Source organism: Anopheles gambiae, chromosome 2 (genome assembly GCF_943734735.2).
Source record: "Anopheles gambiae chromosome 2, idAnoGambNW_F1_1, whole genome shotgun sequence".
In the NCBI taxonomy this organism is placed as follows: domain Eukaryota; kingdom Metazoa; phylum Arthropoda; class Insecta; order Diptera; family Culicidae; genus Anopheles; species Anopheles gambiae.
Window position 1 is genome coordinate 50,388,148 of NC_064601.1, and position 21,598 is coordinate 50,409,745.

Sequence of the window (21,598 nt, forward strand, 5' to 3'; positions counted from 1 at the left end):
ACGCGAGCAGGGCAGAAAGATGCGCACGACAAAGCCGAGCGGCGTCCACGGCACGGACACGGACCAAAAGCGTTGGCGGATGGAGATGGTGGCGGCGGCAGCGGTCGCGATGGCGGCGATGATGGTGAAGAGATGATCGTGGCAAGTGTTGATATTGACATTGGCGGTATATGTACGGGTACACGGATTTTATGTTTATGAATCGCATGTTGGCACACACAGAGATGGAGGACGGCGATGGGAGGGCGAATTGTGTAATGTGGGTTTGATATTATTGTTGTAGTTGTGGTGGTGGTTGTTGTTGTTGTTGTTGTTTTTGTAATAATAGCCGAAGTTATGTGTATGCGTATGAATGAGAGGACAAAAGAAAACGAGAAAACACGATCCACGAGGATATGATGAGACATATTTCAGAAAAGGAGAAAGAAAGAAAAAGAAAGAAACAATTGCATCGTTAATACACGATTTTCACAAATATGTACATCAGAAAACAGACATCAAGCTAACAAAGTAATCATCTGGCAATTAGTTACACTCTACCGTAAGGTAAACTATAAAGTAGTTTTAAAGAAAAAGTACGAAAGTTACGAAAATAGAATAAAAAAAGTACAAAACAAAAGAGGAAACATAAGAGAACTAAAGAAAAATAATAAAAAATCTACAAAACTGAAGCAAATACAAGATAAAAACAAAACAGAAAAACTAAAACAAAACTAATAAAATGAGATAACGATAGATAAACAAGAGAAAAAAGAACAAGAAGGTCATTGGAACGATATTTACGGTGACTCTCCATTTAAAGCTACAACACGATTCCACAGCGGGCGGTTTCAATTCGGTCGAGCATTGGTCGCTTTCTTTGCCACGGTGATCCTGACACAGGACCTGACGGGAGCGTATGCATTCGTCATTACACTAAAAGAGAAAACACAGTCAAAATAGATTGAGCCACCCATCTTGCGTTCTATGGAGTGGTGTGAACGAGGATTGCATGTGGGTATAACGTGTAGTGTAGTATTAAATCGATAGGGATTTACGAAAAAAAAAGAAAACATTGTGGATAGGAAAATGCAGGAAAAACGAATGCACTACTGAATCATTTTCCGTATAGTATTCCAATAAATGCATTTCATGCGCATTGTAGAAAAAAGGTAGTCAAATCTTAGATGTGTTTTTTTTGTTCATTTTCTGCGTATACACAATGTTCAAGATGGGAGATAATCTGTATATAGTACAAATTGTTAAAGTAATATGGGCATGCGTGCACAACTCTTATGACGTAAGATCATGACAGATCTTAGAAATGACGCACGGTTCGTGTGTAAGGATTGTAGTAAAAGTAGTGCCGATTATCATTGACGATCACCATCCTCAGCCAAGGAAGCAGAACAAATGTACATTTGCAAATGTGTGGTGGATGTAGTTCAGCGATCGCTAAAGTGTGTATTTAACATTTCGTGGAAGAGTGTTAGGTGGTGTGTATTGGTTGAATGTGACAGTGATTGCAAGCGACACATCAGAACATTTGTTGAAGCCGGAAGCAAGATTGTAAACCTAAATTTCATTACAAAATCCATAGGACAGAAATATACAAAATGTGCTCTTGCGCAATATGTATTTAATGAATATAGGCAGCTTGTTGTAGTGTGGGTACGTGGTATGAGATGTATACAGTAGCGTAGAGTGGAAATATTTAATGAAAAGCACACTGGTGCGGGTATTTCACAATTTAAAAAGAAAACAAGCCACAAAAGCATATTGCTGCAGCATCGCGGTTGTTCGATAAGCTAAGAGATCGAGCACTGTTTCCTACCAGATGGGATGGGCCTGGTGGGTGTGTCTGTGCAGTATTGTATGTATGTAAGCAGTGTGAATCCTTCGCTCCTACCTCCTGGCAAAATATACTCGCTTAGGATGGAAAACATTGGACGTGGTTTGCTGAATCCGACGAATAGATGTGGGACGGATGGACGATCGGGGATGTTTGGGGCGATCGTTGTGCACTTACCTTGCTCCAGGTACCGAAGTTCCAGGAAGGACAGCGAACGTTGGCGCAATTGATCTGAGTCACCGGCTTGGGATGGGGACAGTACCGCTCATCCAATGTCTGGCCCGTTTCGGACAGGCAGCGCACCAGGCGCTTTTTAAAACCGCCGTCACATTCGGCACTGCAGTTGGAATAGCTATAGGCACGCCACTGCCCGCGCGGCACAGGGCTTGGCTCTGGAGTCGGTTGGTAGTTGACATTTTTCATGCTCTGGTTTGGCTGTACGTCGTTCCGAAAGGATGAGTATTGGGTGTTAGGCATTGGCTACGAATAATGGTGACACCGGTTGGGAAGATAGATAGACAAAGGAAGGGGAAATTTTGAGTCGAATTACATGGATCTGGTTGTACTTCGGTGGTTCCGGTGCTGAACGGTTCTTTTTTTTATCAATAACAAAGCATAAGGATGGACTGTTGAAAACAATGCAAATATGCGCCTCTATTTGTGTGCATTTAACGCACAAATAACTGAAAGTAGTGTGTTATAATATACTCACAAATTTCATTCTCGTTTATCAGTGGCAAAGAATGAAAAATATGGAAAATATGTATTGTAAAATGGTACAGTTTCAATGAAGTGAAACAAAAAGAAGACATTTAACGTAAACATTGATAAACAAACATACATTGAATAGGAACATTGAGAAACAAAAGCGAAAGCTACACAATTACTGACAACCGATTGTAGAGAACCAGCCGACAAAAGATTTGGACCGAACATGTACTATTGTTGTGAGTGGGAGAAGAGGAGGAGGAGGAGAACGCTATGGGTTAGAAGGGAAGCTACCAAAAACACATAGACACACACACACAAACCTTTTGATCGCAGGGCGGCATGGTACAGGTCATTACGTCCGGTGCAGGACGGGCCCCGCACAAGGCAGCATTGACGCTTACATTTTTAAGCATACATTGCAGAGCGTACGCACGTTGGCCTTCGCCACAGGTAACGGAACACTGCACGGGAAGCGGGACGCGAAGGAGGTTGAAAGGTAAAAAAAATTGGGCACATCAAAATAAGTATCAATGATATGGGGGATCATTGATTGAAAGGGTATACACTAATGCATGCATCTAACGACTAAATAAGCACACTATATACAATGTAGCTGGTGAGGAATCCAACAAGCAAGAGTAATAAGGCAGCCTAAAAGCTTTAATTAAAATGGCAATCACGGTAACGTATGAGCATAATATTTGTCGTTAAAATGTTTTTGGTATGCATCTATGCTTAACATTAACAATAATGATAAAATAAGATCGACGATCGTTTCTTAACACGTTCAGCCCGGATTTTTATTGATTTTTATCAATTATCCGTTCCGCCAGCATCACCAACGCAGACAGTTGAATTTGAACTAAATATACATGTAGCCATTTCTTGGTTGCGTTATTTTCAACTGTTCTCTGTTCATTAATACTTTAAGGGCAATGGGATTTTCGTCAATCGCAACCATTCTTAGAACACGATTAATCTACCTGTGCACCGCTGCAATTCATGTGTGTAGAGTACAGTGGTTTGCAATGATTGTTGTTTCCTCAGCAATAGAATAATGTGAAAGACTAAGTAAAAGACTAACTAATGCCCCAGGCACGGAGCATACGGGAAAGTTCACTGGCGGTCCATGGGGACCCCCATAGGGCTGAACGTGTTAAGAAACTTCATTATTAGCTGTTCAAAAGGATGATCACTCTAATATAAAGCATATTTGAAATTCGCTATAAAAGCATGCAAAACAACAACAAAGAGAAACTAGATAATAGCATGGAGTCCAACTGGTCCCTTGATGAAGGAAATATTTACAAACGCACGCTGTCCCAATATAGTAAGGGGTTTAGAATAAAGCATGACAGTGCGCCTAAAGGTAGGCAATGAAACGCTTAAACATGTGGAACTCGAATAGGATGAGAAATAATACACGAGAAGGTGAAACATATAGCTACCGGGGTAAGTTCTCCTTTAACCCATCTCGCGCAATCCGCCTGGTCCGCATCGCAAGATCGTACAGTAATCTTTTGCTCCCTGAATTCACAGTACGCATCTTGGATCGGAAATCCGTTCGGTTCGGAGAGACACTTGGCGGTACGGTTCTGAGTACGATCGGAGCAGGAGCACTGCACGCCGAACCGTGACGATGGATCAATAAGGTGTGCCGATACGCGAGGATGCAAGGACGATACAGGACGATACACAGTGAACCATTACAGGGAGAGACAGACACACAGACATGAACATAGAGTACGGTGGGGGTACGTCACAGGACACGGAACCATAACGTAACGTAACAAAACATGAAAGGGCGTCCATTTTTCACCCGACAGCAGACAAGGCACATCCCAAGCGTTGGTTGAAAACAGGGCCAGCACCCGAAAGGTTGAAGGTTCACAGTACGTTCGGTGGACAATTCACAAGTAGAGAAAGCGAGAAAGAAAGAAATGAAGAACGAGAAAGAAACCCGGTCAGTAAACGTTGTACGGCGGGGTCGATATTCACCGGGTGGTAGTAGAGCTTGCTTGTAACCTTATTCCATTGCGAGTACAGCCAGGTCGCGTTCATGCAGGGACCCATGCACGTTTCCCGGATGTTGACCGGTTTCGTCGAGCCGTAGCACATTGCATCGTCCACGTGCTCCTTGCGTTGCGTCTGCGAGTACGATCGGACGCATTTGTACTCGATCTTCTTGGTGCCCTCCCCGCACGCACTGGAACATTCCGTACGGCCGGGCTCCCAGCTGTACAAATAAAATCGCACGCGCTCATTAGACGGGTCTCACCCTGTACGGGACAGTGTGGTGACTTACTAGAAATGACATTCCGTGTTGCATGACTCGAACTCGTCCTGCGGTTTGACCGATTGGTTGCAATAGTCCGGCGACACTTGCTGCTGCGCCTCGGCGTCGACACAGATGGCCGTACGACGCTTCTTACCCGTGCACTGCTGGTCGCACTCCGTCCACGGCGCCAACTCCCATCGGTAGGGTGATTCCGGCGTCGGCGCAACCGTGGGCTGCAACCGGTGGACACTGTTGCCACTGTAGTGCGAATGATGCGTATGGTGAGGATGATCGTAGGGATCAGGTTCGACTTTCGAATATATCGCGTTGGAGAGCGTATTTCCGAACGGGTGTACTGGAACCATGTAGCTGTAGTCTACGAAGCCTTTGTGTAGCTCGACGTGCTTTTTGTGGATAACTCGCACCGTTAGCTTTTCCTTGAGCGGTCGCCCAAAGGTGGATGTGATGCGTTCTTCGGAACTGGTGACAGTGTATTCTAGTCGCACGCCAGCAAACAATCGATGCCTGCTCGTGTGCGGTGTGAGATGTTTCGGGTCGTTAAAGATGATTTCGTTGCCGCTCATTACACCTACACAAAAAAAACCCAAATGGAACGGAACATGTTAAGAATGGAAGCATGATAAGAATGGGAACATAAATGCCGATTGTCGATGAATCTTACTCAAATAGCATGCATCCTTCATGTAGCCCGTGTTAATGATGTTAATGCTGGTGGCTCCTTCCGGTATGCGGAACTCCATTGGGCCGTCGGACGACACCCTGCGTACGACACCCTTGCCTAAATTAAGGCGTCCGGTGACCGGCCGGCAGGTAGAGTTGTCCCCTCTGCACACACCGCATTGGTCGAGCTTGGCGTCCGAGTTGAGCACATAATCGCATCCCGCCTTGCGACACTGCCCATTAATGCACATATCGAAGCTGTCCTCGGGAAACGTGCACGGTGTGCCATCAATCACCTTTTCCTTCAGCATAAAGTACAGACTCTTGTCCTGCACGCGGCACAGCAGCTTGCACTGGTCCGCCACCGGTGTGCCATACTTAGGCGTCCATCGTACATTCGGCTCCAGCGAAGGTACGTCAAAGTTCTGGCCGTCCATCTCGTGGCACTGCTCTTCGCGGAAGTTATACCGCCAGCTCGGGCAGGGCTGCGTGTTACAGGGCCGATACTCGATGCGTAATCCGGTGCAGAATTTGCCCCCGTTTTTTGGCTTGGGCGAGTCGCACTCGCGGGTGCGCGCCTGTATGCCGCCACCGCAGGTCCGCGAGCATTCGTTGAATCTGACAGGAAGCAAGGTATAAAATGGTATTAAACTTCAATCCCCTGTGCGTGGGTGCAGGATCGCTGCACAGCGCGCTACTTACGAACTCCACGCACTCCAGCCACCGTTCTGCGGTTTCAGCGCTGTCCGGTCGATCGGTACACACTGGCCTTTCTGGCACCAGTGTCCCTCCTGACACTCGGTACCGTCCGCCCAGGGCATGTGTTGCGTTTTGCAGCCGGACATCTCGTTCTCCCAGCTGCACCAAAGCCGTGCGCACGGCGGCATGTAGGAGCAGATTTTGGATCCATTGCCAAACACCAGCTCGCACTGCTTGTCGTTGGTGAACTTTTCTCCCGCCAGCATCGAGTCCATACTGCCGGACGTCATCAGATCAAGCGAAGGGTGGTTCAGCATGCAGTTATCTGGATGTTTTCTGTGCGGTACAACGATGTACGGGCGAATGAAAATGACCAAAAGAAGAACAAATTGGTAAAACGTGCAAAATAAAAACGGTTCCGAGTTTCGGTGGGGAACCGAAACGAAACAAAACAACTAGCGGGTTTATGCAAATTTCGACCTTTCTCGATCCCGTTCCACTGATTTTAATCGATCGACATTATATCGTTTAGTTTAACTATTTTGCCTCCGTGCACAAGCGACAGCTGACTGCCGCGCCCAAGCAATCTTCTTGTGGTTGGGGTAGATTTTTTTATTGCAAGGATGTATGCAAACCCGTATAGAATAATAAAACCGCAGCAATCAAATGTACTGTCGGCTTGTGCAGAAGAGAGGGTTGTGTATAGTTTCACGTTCATCTACCGCGTAGAATAGCATTCAATTTGTTCTTGCCTAGAATCATGTGATCGTAACCGATCGAAAGTAGCAGCAAGTCGTTAAAGCACATGGACGTACAGCTACAGATACAGCTTCAATAACCAGAGCCAGATCACTATCGGGACTTATTATCATTCTGAGTCGTCCGGATGGGCAGCAGACTTATTTTATTGCGTTCGTCTGGCGATTGCTCCACCACCCAATGAAGCCAATGAGAATATTTGATTGAGGTCGTAAACCTGCATCTCGCCAACGGTGTCGGGATGGCAAAAAGGGTGTCGGGATTTGGAATATTTATGACATTATGCACGCGGATTGTGCAACCGATAAGCGTCCTGGCCGTGGACATGTAAAATAACCGTGTCCTAGGTCGGGACGCGTGCTGTGTGCTACTGGCGCACCGAAATTGTGTATGCACGGTCGTGCGAGGAAGGAATTCGTTAATATGTGATTGAACGTTTCGCGATCGCATTTTTGCGATGCAGTTGACCCGTGAGCATGAGTGCCTTCGGTTTGGACCGCGCTGACTTGGGTAGGATTCGTGGCAGCGTAATTGCAGTAGACACTGCGGCCGGCCGGTCAATTAAACCCGGTTGCTGCGGACTTGTGGGTCGTCGCGCGGTAGGACATTGACCAGATGACGCTAAGATGACACGAGCGGGCGATGTAACGATAGGGCTGCTCCACGATGAAGGGATGGTTTGCACAGCACAGCGCAAAGATGGTTTAATGGCGATGAATGCTAAACGGTTTCATCGACGACAATGCGATAAGCACCTCTCGGGGTCTAGGTGATGCGGTTATGGAAGGGATTAGAAAGTGTTGATTGCACATCGCAGGGAATTAGCATGAAAAATTACTCCGCGAACTAATCAACCAGTGATATTCGAAAGGAGTTGTGAAGAATGGCTCGCTGCTGTCGTGCAGGGCTTACACCTGGGAGATTAATGATCACACGGGGTTTATGGGACACGCTGAGTCTAATGCTATGCGAGATGTGTCTTATAAAGCTATATAAAAATGTTGCCCGCATGTTGCTTCATAGGATAGAATTTATTTGAATCCACCTCTTTACTCGGGAACGTTCACCAAATAACCACAATTTTACAATATTACAGAATTAAGATCGTAATAAATGATAGACAATATTGGTTGAGCTGGTATACAGTATACAATCAATAGCTTGTTGCACGATTATTCCTCCACTCATATGTTCAAGTAATATCGTTCCCCACAAGTATGGCAGTCAAAAATGCCGCCTGCAGTTTAATAATGACTCGTTGGGCTTTGCTGTGTCCCGGAGGAATATCTTACCCATCATTACACAGCCGGTTGATGAAGTCATTCTTCGCCTAATATGGGGCGGTCTTATACTGGCCAATCGATATGATCGGAAGGTATGTTTTCTTGTCCTGCCAAAGGACCTTTTTATTTACCCTTGGGGTATTTTTTTTTATTTTTGGGGAAAACGAAGCAAATTAAACCTAACCTGTGCAGTGGTGAACAAAAAATGGTCACGGAAATTAAACGCGCTGCGTGATTGCTGTGTTGCACACCGCCATCCCCTCACCGTGCCACACACCAATCCAAACACCAAATTGGGATGTAAACCGATGCTCTTCCCTTTTTCGAAAGCCCAGAGGCCAAGGCATATGCTGCCTTGCCTTATCCAACGAACCGACACATCCATACACAAACACACACACACATACATCCATTCCTGCCTGTATAAAACATTGACATGAAAGTCGCCCGACAGTGATGCAGCGGTTTATTTTGGTAGGAAGCAAAAAAAAAAATCTGCAGAATGTGTTTGCTGTTGTTGCAGTTTGGTTACAGTTCGTGAGTTAGTCTAACAAGTGGAATACGCTTACAGTCGGTGTCAGGGAAGGAAAGGCGATTGCAACGTACAAAGACAGCTTAACAAGGCACTCCAGGGTGGTATGGCTTTGTGGTGCACTTAAAAGTTGTTAAAATAACTGTCCAAAGTATCTGCAAAGTGCGATGGACTGCGATCATTCCGTGCCTCTGTGGCAGACAGGTAGAGCCAAAAAGAAATGGCCCCACTAATTGGGTGAAAGATGTATGGAAAGCAAAGGTTTTGCGTTATGTGGACCAGTTTTGTGACCGTGATAGCAACATTTTTTGCAGGATTTAACATTCGCGCCCACCACACACCGGTGACGATCTCAAGGAAAGCTAAAAACAAGCGAAACAAAAAATAAAATCAACCCGCTGCGTTTCAGGTTTTTAGTGTCTGGTAATCCCTACAGGTCTGCACAGCTCACCGAATAAGCGGATTGTCCGTATCGTTGCGCCTTTGGCTGGAACACCTTTATCTGTCATCACGATGTAATAACTTTTTATCTAAGCTCCTCGGTTTGCCCCTTTCCTTCATTTTCAGACCAAGTTAAGGAGGTCCACTCGGTAACAATAAGTAACAACATTCGGAACATTACACCTTGTGGTTTCTACGGCTATATGGACTTTTAATCCCATTTTGTCGGTTGCCTTTGGTGAGCGCCGGTACTTACTTCATGGTAATTGATATGCGCTTTGTTCGGAATTAACGGCATGTGATCGGGATGGAATTCGGAGGAATGCGATCATGAGTGATTTATATAAATCATATAAATATAAATGCCATTTGAGTGGTCGACAACAGGTAGAACAGTGTAATAGCTTCGTGGGAGAGTTTTAGTGTATTGAAGTTCAGAGAAAATAATTAAATTGCAACAGACACGACTAGCAGTCAAAATAGCGCACAAAATAAGATATATTTCATTTGAATCGCTCGTTGTGACAGCATGTCACGCTTAGAACGAACCAATGACTCCCGAAAAAAGTGCTAAGCACATATCCGTTCAGCAAACATGTTCCCTTTACTCTCTTGCTCGAACTTGCATATTAATGTGTTGAAAATATGTACAGCACGCACGTTGTTTACGGGCGTAAATCAAACTCTCTTTCCACCCGCCAACTGCAGCCAGGTTGAAGATTTCATCGGATAAAGATGACTTCCTTTTACGTGCCGTTTGGCCGTTCGGTGTCGGCATCCTTGCTGGCGAGCGCGTTGAATTGCGTAAGGAAAGGTGATTTATCTTGCCACTGGCTGCCGGCCTTTCGCATTCCACTCTTTGAAAGGGGAGATGAGGAAGGTTTGCAGCGCGTAGGTTACGCTTCGCACCATCCCTGATTGCACCGGACAACCAGGCGATACAATTGCATACACATAATTCATCCTGCCGCTGGAGAGGCAAAAACAACAACAAACTGCTTCAATCAATTTTAGTTGTCGACGTCCGACAGTGCCGGGATTTGCTTCACTCTCTTTGAAGCCGACATTTTACCCAACCCGTGTTTCCGTTAAAAAATCGCACCGAGATTGTTTTGATCGGCGCTGATCAATTATTTGATTAGTAGTAAAATATGAGGCGGTGTATGCTACTGCAATATTTTTGCGAAAGGGCAACGGTAGTTGAGTTTGTGTTTTCTGTGGTGTGCAAATTTCGAGAGAAGACATTTTGTAGATTTATGAGGGCAACAAATGTTTATACAAAAATAAAGAAATTAAAGATTAAAGTTCGTTGTATTTTTTTAATAAATTCTCATAATAACACTCTTAACTTTAATGTGATGCCGTATATGAATGAAAAGCAAAAACAAGGTCTTTAGAGTGTCTAATGAATTAAGAGTATTTAATTGTCTAACATTATAAAATAAACCAATGTTTTAATCATAAAAGTTATGTCGTAAAAATCGCAATTTCGTATAAAATACGTAGTATAAAATATTATATATTTTGATCACATAGATAGCTAGCTAGGGCTATTACAAAAATACATTGCTACCGACTGAAGCAAGTGCACAAAAAGTTCTCCAAGAACAAAAAAAAAACTGACATAAATCAAGTGTTTCAGTTTTTGCACCGTTTCCTCATAACTTTAGCAGAGATGAAACGCTCTTGAGACCACCCTGTCAAATAAGTGCATCATTTTTGGAGAAGAAGCAGAAGGATGGCTTTGTTTTTGGTCAGAATTTTTATTGATTTTCTTTGCTTCATTCTCGATGCAGTTAACTTTCACTTTGCGAGCGAAGCAGGGAGAAGAATATACGACATGCTTACAGCATAATGTAGCACGCTCATGCAAGTGCATAGTTGACCGCCCAGGAAGGTGCATATTGTCAGCATTATGTTGCTTGTCGTTGGTGAACATAACAGCGGTGAAAGCATGAGCCGGGGAGTTCAACGCTATCGTTCAGTATTTGCCGAGGGGCATTGGGGAGGGTGGCAAGAATCGAAATTGACAACAATGTGCCGCATGTTTGGTATCTTCACCGTACATGCTGGGCACAATGAATGATGGGCACAAAAATCACAGAAAGGAAAATAATGAACGCACATACACCAACAAAAAAAATGCTATGCTGGTGCTTATGGAGAGCATATATTTATGCTAACGATATATTCGATGCATTTATTGCGTTTTATTATTATTCCCGTTATGTACTGGGTGGTCCAGGTTGGCAGGCGTGCTCAATGCACCTATGGTATAGCATAGATTAGAGTGCAATGTTATGCGACTCACGCTTATTGTTTTTTTTGTACTTTGTAACAGAGAACAAATAAGAAGTTAAAACATCATACCTAATTTCTGTTTCAAAAATCCACATTCCAACAAAATGCAAAGTGAAAAGAAAACCATGACGATTTTTGTCTTTCTATGTGAACATTAATTCATCATTATTATGTTCACTTCTTTTCGTACCCGTCGATAAACGACCACCGTGGTCCACCGTCTCAGAAATAGAAAGGAGACTGTAGACAAGATTCGCTCGGCAGGGTTTTGTTTTATTTGCTAGCGTCGTCGGGTGGTCATCGATTTCAACGGTAAATTAATTTCATTAATTATCGACCGATCATAAATCGACTCCAGGCACGTGGGTTCGAGTGCGTGTAGGCTTTCGACCCTTCCTCGGTGTCGCAACCGCTTCGAAGCTCGTGTGGATTTTTGACCAATAGAAAGGGAACTCCGGAGGGATTGCATAAAAATGGAAACCGTGCGTGTGTGTGGCAGCGGTGGCAATCATTTACTAATAAGAAAAAGCCAACCGAAGAATCGTTTTAGGATGAGGGCCTAACTGCGTCTGTGTGGGTCTGAACGATTAATGATCCTGCTCGACCGGCACGCACTCGATCGCGTTTGGTGGCGATGGCCCACCAGTGTGTGACGTTTGATTGCCGATGAGTTTGTCGATATCATAATTTATAACACAGCAATGCTGATAGAAGATGGAGTTATGTTGACGTCATTAAATAAATTATGGTCAATAAAGATAACTACAAAAAATACGGCTTTTTGCGTTAAACATAAACAAGTATTCGGGATTTAGGAAGACGAGGAAATTTACTTACTCAAAGTACTCGCTAAGAATCTGTCGCGAACAATTAGACCACTGCCATGGATGTGTGTTATGGTCGATCGTACGTGACATAATACGATTGTTTCCGGATGAGTCGCCCCGATACCGTTGACACCGGTGGTCGTCATCGTGAGGCATTCCTAAGCTGTGTGGGGGAATTGTAAGTAAGCGAAGAAAAAAAAATGGAATTGAGAAGGAGTGTGAGTCAGCGAGATACAAAATCAATAGAATCGGATTGAGAAATAGTTTGGCAGGATACAAACATGGACTCAATAGTTTACTTGACATTTACTGAGTAGCCAAACAAGGATTGTAGCAGTGCTCCGAGATTGTAGATGGGTTCGGACCATTTCAAACCCGTTGTCTTGCAAATTGCAGTTAACGTTTCGATTGTGACGCTTTGTTTTTGTGTTTGTTGCCATAAGTAAAATTACATCGGAACACCATATATAACCAGATTATTACAGCTGTTGTCAAGGTGTAAACTTATGTAAATTAGCACTTTGAATTGCTTGCCATGGGAGTGCACGTTGAAATCATGTTTTGGTTCATATACACCGAATCCACTGTACTGTACTACCAAATCCAGCACCGCGCCTGGAGGATTTGATTGAATAGAGAGTTTGCAGTGACAACTATAACGATATCGTATATACCATATACATATAAGAAATATATATAAAAAATGCTATACATATCTGCAATCTCCATTTTTTACCTACTACTTTCCAGGTGCCCATACAGATCGCTAAAAGCCGTCCTGGACTTAACACGAGAATCAATCGTAGAGTTTATTATAACTGAACGCTACATTGTGTGCACGCCGCGACGCTTAATTAATGGCTTGCTTCTGTCTGGCGGTCGAGTTGTCGGTAGTGACGCTGGCTGACACTAACGCCTCATAAAGAAAACGGGAGGCTCACCTCGTTCATAAACCACGCGCCACGAATGACAGTAGCAGAACAAAAGGCTATAAAAAATGATCTTCCGCAAAACGTGTTCACTCTAATCGTGTAAACGACCAGCCACCACTACAATACGTTCATTTGTCTCGAAACACTTGGAGCATCAACACGACGCTCCACAATTGGTCATCGAGCGTGCGGTGCCGCGAAGGGCCCTCAGTTACCGCTACCGAGCGCGATCCAATTTGTTTGTACGATCTTAATGTGGCCCTGTAGTTCTCCTGTTGCTGCTTGATCTTCTCCGTGGTGCTTGTTGGCGTTCATGGTGGTATTTAATAAATTTTATTGTGCATTCTATTTATCACTTTTCATCCTTGTTTTTTTTTGTCCGATGATTAATGCGGACGGGAGCTAGGGAGTGTTCCAGTCGCTGGTGAACTCTCGGTCTAAGCCCTCTGCAGCGCCGCCACAAACGTACCAAGCCATTAATCATGCGCCGTGTCTAGGAAGTAAGTAATGTGCAATCTTCTCTTACCATACCTGCACGGGGTGCATAAAATCGGATTACTGCACCGAGCAGAGGGCTAGGTACGCACGATGAGTAATTGGCTCGTGGTACGCGGATTGTCCAGTTTAGCCGTACTGGTCCATGAAGTTCAAGTCGTGCACTCCCGTGGCAAGCAATAAAAATAAATGAAACAAAACAAACCGTACCCAACCTGGCGATACTTACACGTGGCCAAGTTCATGAGCGATGGTAAAAGATGCCGACAGCCCGTTATCCTGCACGATGGCGCACGCCGTATCCCGGCAGATCGTGCCCAGCTCTGCCAGCCCGAGCGTGTCGCAGTTGTTCTCGGCCGGATTGCGACAGATTTGTTCACGGGTCAGTAACAGTGCAACGTCATGATGGATGTTTGTCGATTGCTTAAACCGGCAAAAATCTTGCAGCATATCGGAAGCAGACACCCCTGTCATTAGCGGAAGAAAAAAAAAATGGACAAACAGATTAGGCGATGAAACCCAAGCTTTATTCATGCGTTCGATAGTTGTGTTGAAAAGTTCCATGTAAAATACTATATTAAATAACAAATGTATTTCAAACTGGATGACACTATTTTAAAAATAAATGGTCGTGACAGTAAATTAATAAATACATAAAAACATACATACATACATACATAAACTCAATAAATAACTCATAAATTAGTAGTTAAGTTAGTAAGTGAATGAGCAAGTGATTGTGAAAGCATCTTTGTAAGTTAGTAAGCAAGTTATCAGGTAGGTAAGTAGGAATGAAACTAAAATAGTAATTAAGCTGAATGTAGAATGAATGAATGAAGAATGTAGAAAATAAGGAAATAATAAGATAAGACATTAGGAAAGTAAGAAAGCAATAAAGTAAGGAAGTAAGAATGTAAGCAAGTAAGTATGACATCAAGTTAGTTAATAACTTAGTAAGTAAGTAAGCAACATAGCATACGATAAACACGTATGCCAAAGAATTGTTAGAATTCTTACTGTTAGAAAGAACGCCGGTCTGATGGTACAGTCGTCAACTCGTACGACTTAACAACATTCCCTTGATGGGTTCAAGCCCCGAATGTACCGAATGTAAGAGGAAGAAAGGAAAATCTCAATGAAAGCATGCGAATAAATTTTAGTTGAAACAACTTCATTCAAAGTTGGAATGTTCCTATGCAGTGCCAATTCAGCAAATACGATTCAATAGCTTTATTAATTATAGAGAACTCGTAATGTATTTGCTAAACGACTCTTTGTGTTCAGTCCCTAGCTCAGATGGTGCAATGCTGCAATAAATGTTAAGCCAGCAACAGGGTCCTGCACCCGGTTGGGGTCTCGAGATTAGATTTGCAACAAACTTGAGTACTTGTTAAGCTATACAATACAATACAATTAGGTGTGGGAGAGGGGGAGAGGATTTTCGCACAAACGCATGCGCAGCTGGTTTATTGATTCTCTTTCAGTAAAACAATATTCATCCTCTAAGCGTGTGCCACTAACTTCTAGCTAACGACGGGTTGGTGGAGTCGTCGATGGCGCAAATGCATTGCTCAAATTCTCGCACACCACAGGGACAAAGGCGTACAACAGGCAGCCCGAGCTAGCCAGCAGGATAGTTTGTTTAACGCAGCGGCGTACTCAAGATAAATTTTGCAAAAAAAAAAAAACATTCCGTTGCACAGCAGTTACTGGGGGAACGTAAACGTTTGGTACACTGCAGCTGCTAATGCAGGCGATGTAACACGCAGCAACATTCTAACGGACTCTAGACAAATGTTTACAAGAGTTGTCCCATTTGTCATCGGGACTGGTAATAGAGTTTTCACATGGGAGCCCCCATGCACCGCTGATTGTCAGCCCGATGCTTGCTTGCGGTATCGTTGTCACCCTAACTCCTACACACGTGCCGGCTCAGCCATGGAGCGGCGAGCCGTTGTTTCAGCGCAAAAGTGGTTAAAGCGTGCTTGGAGATAGGCAAAAAAGGATTATTTTCTTCATGTCGTCATTTTGTTTCGTTGCGTTTATAAAACATGCTGGTTATACTATATCGGTTGGATTGGAGGCTTTGTGTTTGACGAGAATGGCATGATGCAGAAGAAAGGCAAGAAGAAACATCTTTCGTGGGAAATCGTACGATGTGGAATGTAGACAAAGACGGAGACGAAGAAAAGATATTTGGTTTCTAATAAAAAATCAAACCTCAAACCTTTAAGGAACACAGCAAGAGGAAAAAGCAACAAAAATACGATGTGCATAGCGTTCTTACCTTCTAGGCCCTTCTTCGCGGCGGTCGTTTGTGCATCAAGGTCGTGATGAATGTAAGATATATGGGTCACCGCTATTTTCATCGAAGATCCTATGCTAGCGTCAGCATACACACTGGAAACCTTTTTGAGGGAGGAAAATAAACCAAAAAGATGTGAAGAAACTTGAGTGTGAAGCTATGGAAGAATACTACCATACAGGTAAGACACAGCAGGAAATCGTGGGTAAAACAAAACAAAACCTTTATAAAACAAAATAGAAAAAAACACCATCTCCCCACAAATTGCTGCCGCAATAACCGTAGCATAATTTATGACGCGCGAGATTAAGCAATTTCTATAGGTAGAACGTTCGCAACGGTACAGCAACTGGTGCAGCACGATTTGCAGCTGCATAGAGCTGTTTATTTATGGTTTCGCTACCAGCGGGACTGTATCCGCATGCAGTAGCGCGTAATTTGTAGCACATTCCTGGTAGAACAATTCAATTTCCGAACCTAGGTGGCAATTGCGATAAGGAACTGCATTGAACGCTTGCGGCAAGACTAATCGATGGTATCGATCTTTGCGTCATGGTAATGGTCCGTAAAAACTAGAAGAATTCGCATTTAAGATATCTTTTACTGATTGCAATGGACGAGAGAAGGTAAAAAAAAGTTAAAACGCTTCTGCAGTTCGTAATTGAATATGTTATGGGCGTGAAATGTTCTTTTACCGTTCGATAGGTATAACGTTACCTAAATGAAAAATGATCGATGTGATCGTAATCTGCAAAGATGTATTACCTGTGTTGTGTTTTTCATACATCAAATCAATTTACATGACACACAAATTGAACAATTTATTGATTGAATTATGCGATTAGCATCTATAAGGTTGCAATTACGACAAAATACACTGATCTTCACGTTCATTTTGTGCAAGTAACAAACCTCCGCTTGAAAATAGCTTGTAATGTAGTGTAACGAATGTTTACATGATTACGAGTAAAATATGCTTGAAAAAACACCTAAAATAGCACTGTTCTAAGATGTAAGAGTCTCAAGAAATTGTGCACTATGTACAGGCAACAATACTTACAATGGACATCAGCGTTAGAACGTAGGTTTTCAGGTTTGTTTCGTGATATCGCTGCATTTGGTTATCGACCACCACCAGCACCTCGACCGTGTAATCGTTGTTGGCGAAATGTTCCGGGCTGCGCCGTCTTCGACTATGCCGACTGAAATAATTGTTATCCGTTGGTTCTGAACCTAATGACCGATCAGCTGGAAAAAAGCAAAGAATGTTGTGAAACATTAATTGAAGCGAATTGTAACAGCAACATATAAAAAAATAAATGCTTGTACAAGTAGAATACAAATATGTTTGACAAATTTACAAATGTTTACAAAGAATACAAATGTTTGACATATTTAGGTAAGATGAAGATAACGATAAGATAGATCAAGACAGAGGATTTATAAAACAATATTTCAAATTATGGTGGACAATAGTAAAGTAACGCGAACGCTTTAAGTAATGTAAGTGTACATATTGAACCGTGTTTTGTGTTCACTATCGGGTTCGGTTTGTTATTGTTTATTTTTTAACGTATTCAAACCACACCGTACCGATTATGGTTATGCTCAATAAATTGATGTGGCCCCACTAACCACATGCTGGAGCTGCATTGAATGGAACAGTAAAATACTACCCCGAATTCCCCACACCTTCCTATTCATCAAAACGTTTTTTTTTTTGCTTTACCCTTTTTGTTCGTGTCTCAACACGAGCCAAGTGGCACTCTTTAAAATTAAAATATTATGCTAATCAAATTAATGATTTCTAATGCTTAGCACCTCCGACACCTGCGCCAGTGCACCGACTGGAAGACTGACCGAGTAGTGAACGCTTGTGTGGTACCGAAGAAAAAACAAAACATACCATGAAAAGCTGTCCGCCTCCTGTCGCGGTGATTTGGAACAAAAACGATGCAAAGCAGCCCGGCTTTTACCGGTCGGCCAAGCAACCTGTCTTGCCGGTCGATCATTTTTCCACTCCAACCAAGCCTCCAAGGGTCACTTTAGTCACCGACGATTAGTCTCGATGACGCAGAGACTTGCCTTATTTTGTTAGATAATTTGTTGTTAGCCAGACCGGACGGTTGAAGGAGTGTTGAAGTAGCTTTTGGTGCACGGGGCGGGCCGCACCGGCACGGAGCGTCCTGCAGTGTCCTGCGAAGCCGATGGAAGTGCAGCGTGCGGGCAATCGGGCGGTTCGATGCCACTTTACAGCAACTTCAACTTCACTGTCAGCTCGGTGGAGTGCCGATTTGTTCCAGCCGTCCAGTTGGTGCGTTTGATAGATATTTATGAGTGCGTGTTGATTTTGTCACTTGTGCACACCTGGTTGGCTAGATGGGGGGGGGGGGGGGTCTAGTGGTGGAGGCGGTAAGCACTGTTTGGACGGACTGCACCAACTAACTCACTGTCAGCCAGTCGGTCAATTTGCCAAACCGGCTTGTCAATCAGTGCTCTCGGTTTGAAGCCACGAGGCGTACGAAGCGGCTCGTTCCGCGTGCGCCAGCGAGTCTACCATGGCGCGCTTTGTTGCATTGGTTTTAACATTCCATCGCGTTTGGAATCCTGTGGTGCGCTCTGGGCATAGATGCGTTGCGCAAGACGCGTGACGGTTGATTTGTTCGGTGAACGATTAGTCACCTGTCCGTGTGACACTGCGGCAGCATTTGTTATATACCCCTTACAGTCGATTATGTCTGCGGTTTGTACTTAAGGCCCGTTGGTGCATCCTTGGAATCGATGAAGAAACAAAAAGCGTTTGCATGCAGGTGTTAGCTATGTTAGCCATTTACGACTAATGATGAAATGCAAGTCGATTTATGACCATCTTTAACGCTTGCCGCTGTTGTAAAGTATTTTAATATAATAGTGTGTCTAATTTAAAAAAGTGATAAAAATGTGTCTAACTGACATTTTGCTAAAACATAAAAAAAACTGGCACACAAAAAATTGCTCCTTTCACTGCACGGGCCAAAATCCAACAACGCATAAACGTTACGTTTTAGGTTTGTCAAGCGATCGGTCGCAGCACATGCCGTGATAGTGCGTGCTATTATAAATCGCGCTAATTGGTAACACAGTCGTTGATACGCCAAGCTCGCGCCTTCTCCTGGCCCTTGTCTGGCTGTGGGAAATTGATTAGGTTTTAATTGGCGATTAAGCTAATTGGTACGTGCGTCTTATCGAAAGGGAAGTGAGTGGCTGCGAGGAGCGTGCCTGCATTCGTACTGGCCCGTCTTCGTGAGGGGTAACGATAAAGAGAGCTGCCGTCGGGACGATGCACTACAGAGACCCAGGAAGCAAGCTATTTGCTGTATAAAGGCGCCAATGGTAATTTATCATTTATGTGCCACGCAACGTGCAGACCGCTGTTTGCATGCTATCACTCGTGTGTCCATATTGATGGTAGACGGTATCCATCAACACACTGCATGGATTCTGTCAGATTGAAGAAGATAGATACAAGTACTCGATGCAGCTGTGTATAACGACTGTTTCACTGTCCAATTTTGAAAGGTTGGATGAAGATGCGTACACTATAATCGGTCGACAAGACGCAAGCACTGAAATGAAGCATAATTCTGACGAGAGTGCATTATGCAGATTGCGCTGTACAGGTTCTTTGTTGATGTTCAGTTTTATACATCCCAAAGAAGAATAGTGACGATCGGAATTTACATTTTCTGTGCTAGAAAATGTTCACACCTTACCATTTACTCGGTCTGACACGGAATGGTGACTTTGAATGGATAAGCCAAAGCGCAACTTCGTGAGATGAGATTCTATCTTTTTCATCGAATATAAGGTTATTAGCAGATTGACTGGCAACGCTAGATTTACACAGCATGCCAGTCGCATTGCCCTTGAAATGGAATTTTCCTGTCAGCGTCTGCTTAAACACTAGCTCAAGCGCGTTTGTTTCGTTTTTAACTCCATCGACCATCGTTGAGGTGCATTAGGGAAAGAGCATAGTGAGGACATTGTTTGTGCGGACGTTCGAACGGTTTCTATACTGCTACGAGAAAATTGTTCAACCCCAACTAATAAGCAGCCAGTGATGGAATAACAAGGTAATCGGTACAAATACTAGAGCTATATCAACCAGTGTTTATACAATTAAACAGCTAATTGGCTGGCCGGTAAAAAGATACAAAACTGCTAGTGAAGCAACTGATGCCCCATTGTAGAAGCGTTTGATTAATCAAACTTTTTATAGACTTAGCCTTATGTTTAAAAACTCGTGTACATCATACGCGTGGCGGTATACACGCTGTTCGCGACACCAGCCGGACTGACTCGTTCAAAATATTAAAAAAAAAACTTGAGTGCATGCATAAGACACGAACCCTCTTTCCGATCCAACAGTTGCTTAACGGTCGGTTTTGAAAACCAACAACGCGCAGCGTGTAATGGGAACCAGATCAGCTTATCGACAGTTTAATTAATCACAAGAAGTTAATCCATTACCCCAGCTGATCACCGGTCCTCTATCTTTCCCACGGGAGTAATGTCCGTCGGCGGCAGTAAATTCGTGCCGCATGTTTCAATCCACAGCGAACTTCGCTCGAAGGACTGAATGAAAAAAGAGCAAAGAATAACAACAGCAAACAACGCTTGTAAAACACCTTTATTGAAGATATTCAATTGCGATAAGCGCCTATCGAACGGCACCTACACGGCAAGCGGGATTGTGGCTCGTTGACAGAGGAGAGGCGGGGAGGGGGGACACTTTGAACGGAAAGCGTTTTCGTTGTACAATTGTTTTACGATGTTGAAATTAATTAAAGCATGCTTGCGGGCAGACTGCTTGCTGGGCGCGCGCGCGTGAGACAAGTTGTTCAATAAAAAGAAAACCCCCACTAGAGCAACAATTACTTTCCTATCGGGCAACAGTATAACGGCGAGAGCAATATGTTTGAAATAAATTAAACCATTCCCTCGGTGTGTATTTCTACAATAGTTTACGACGAGTTATTCACTGCAGGGATCGTTACAACACAAGTTGAGGAAAGCATGTTCGGCAGAACATGCATCTGAAAATTGCATTGCCATGTTTTTAAAGCATATGGTGTCCGTCAGTTTGCTGCAGCGGGCTGTAGTCGTGTTGTAGTAAACCTTCTGTTTCTCACGACTGCATTCAAGGGGGTAAGAAAAGGGAAATTACCAGATTGTTTTGTAAGCAATCAGCTAGCAACAAAGTGAGGAAAGAAAATGCATCTCTCGGATGCATTAACCGGATCATCCTTGACACACATTAGTTATCAAAACGTGCTCCAAAGAATAAACAAGGGTAAAAAAATTGACCAAGTATGTGCAATAAATCACCACCGAATCTATTAGCTCTCGGTCGAACGATAAATTTGGATCAATGGAACAGGGAACACGTGTGCGAAATGTGGCTGAAGCTGACGATGAAACTTCCATAACGCTCGTTAACGATCAATCGGCTAATACTGCTCGTAAATTATTGCCGAAGTATTT

The 21,598-nt window shown here is 43.6% G+C and overlaps 1 protein-coding gene across 7 annotated transcripts in view; it reads right to left on the reverse strand.

Annotated features, from left to right (window-relative positions):
* Window positions 1-21,598, reverse strand: part of LOC1274038 (A disintegrin and metalloproteinase with thrombospondin motifs 9) — a 157,191-nt gene that overhangs the window by 5,999 nt on the left and 129,594 nt on the right. For 3 of the 7 annotated variants that reach the window (XM_061642677.1, XM_061642673.1, XM_061642672.1), the window contains 12 exons: window positions 17,136-17,323; window positions 16,058-16,178; window positions 14,000-14,237; window positions 12,354-12,506; window positions 6,204-6,536; window positions 5,503-6,119; window positions 4,848-5,409; window positions 4,568-4,778; window positions 3,991-4,161; window positions 2,863-3,003; window positions 2,009-2,311; window positions 784-915 (listed from right to left, as the gene is read on the reverse strand). In XM_061642677.1, the coding sequence (XP_061498661.1) occupies window positions 784-915; window positions 2,009-2,311; window positions 2,863-3,003; window positions 3,991-4,161; window positions 4,568-4,778; window positions 4,848-5,409; window positions 5,503-6,119; window positions 6,204-6,536; window positions 12,354-12,506; window positions 14,000-14,237; window positions 16,058-16,178; window positions 17,136-17,323 (3,170 nt within the window). Of the gene's footprint in view, window positions 1-783; window positions 916-2,008; window positions 2,312-2,862; window positions 3,004-3,990; window positions 4,162-4,540; window positions 4,779-4,847; window positions 5,410-5,502; window positions 6,120-6,203; window positions 6,537-12,353; window positions 12,507-13,999; window positions 14,238-16,057; window positions 16,179-17,135; window positions 17,324-21,598 lie in introns of all 7 variants that reach the window. The other 4 variants (XM_061642674.1, XM_061642676.1, XM_061642678.1 and 1 more) reach the window with 4 other exon arrangements.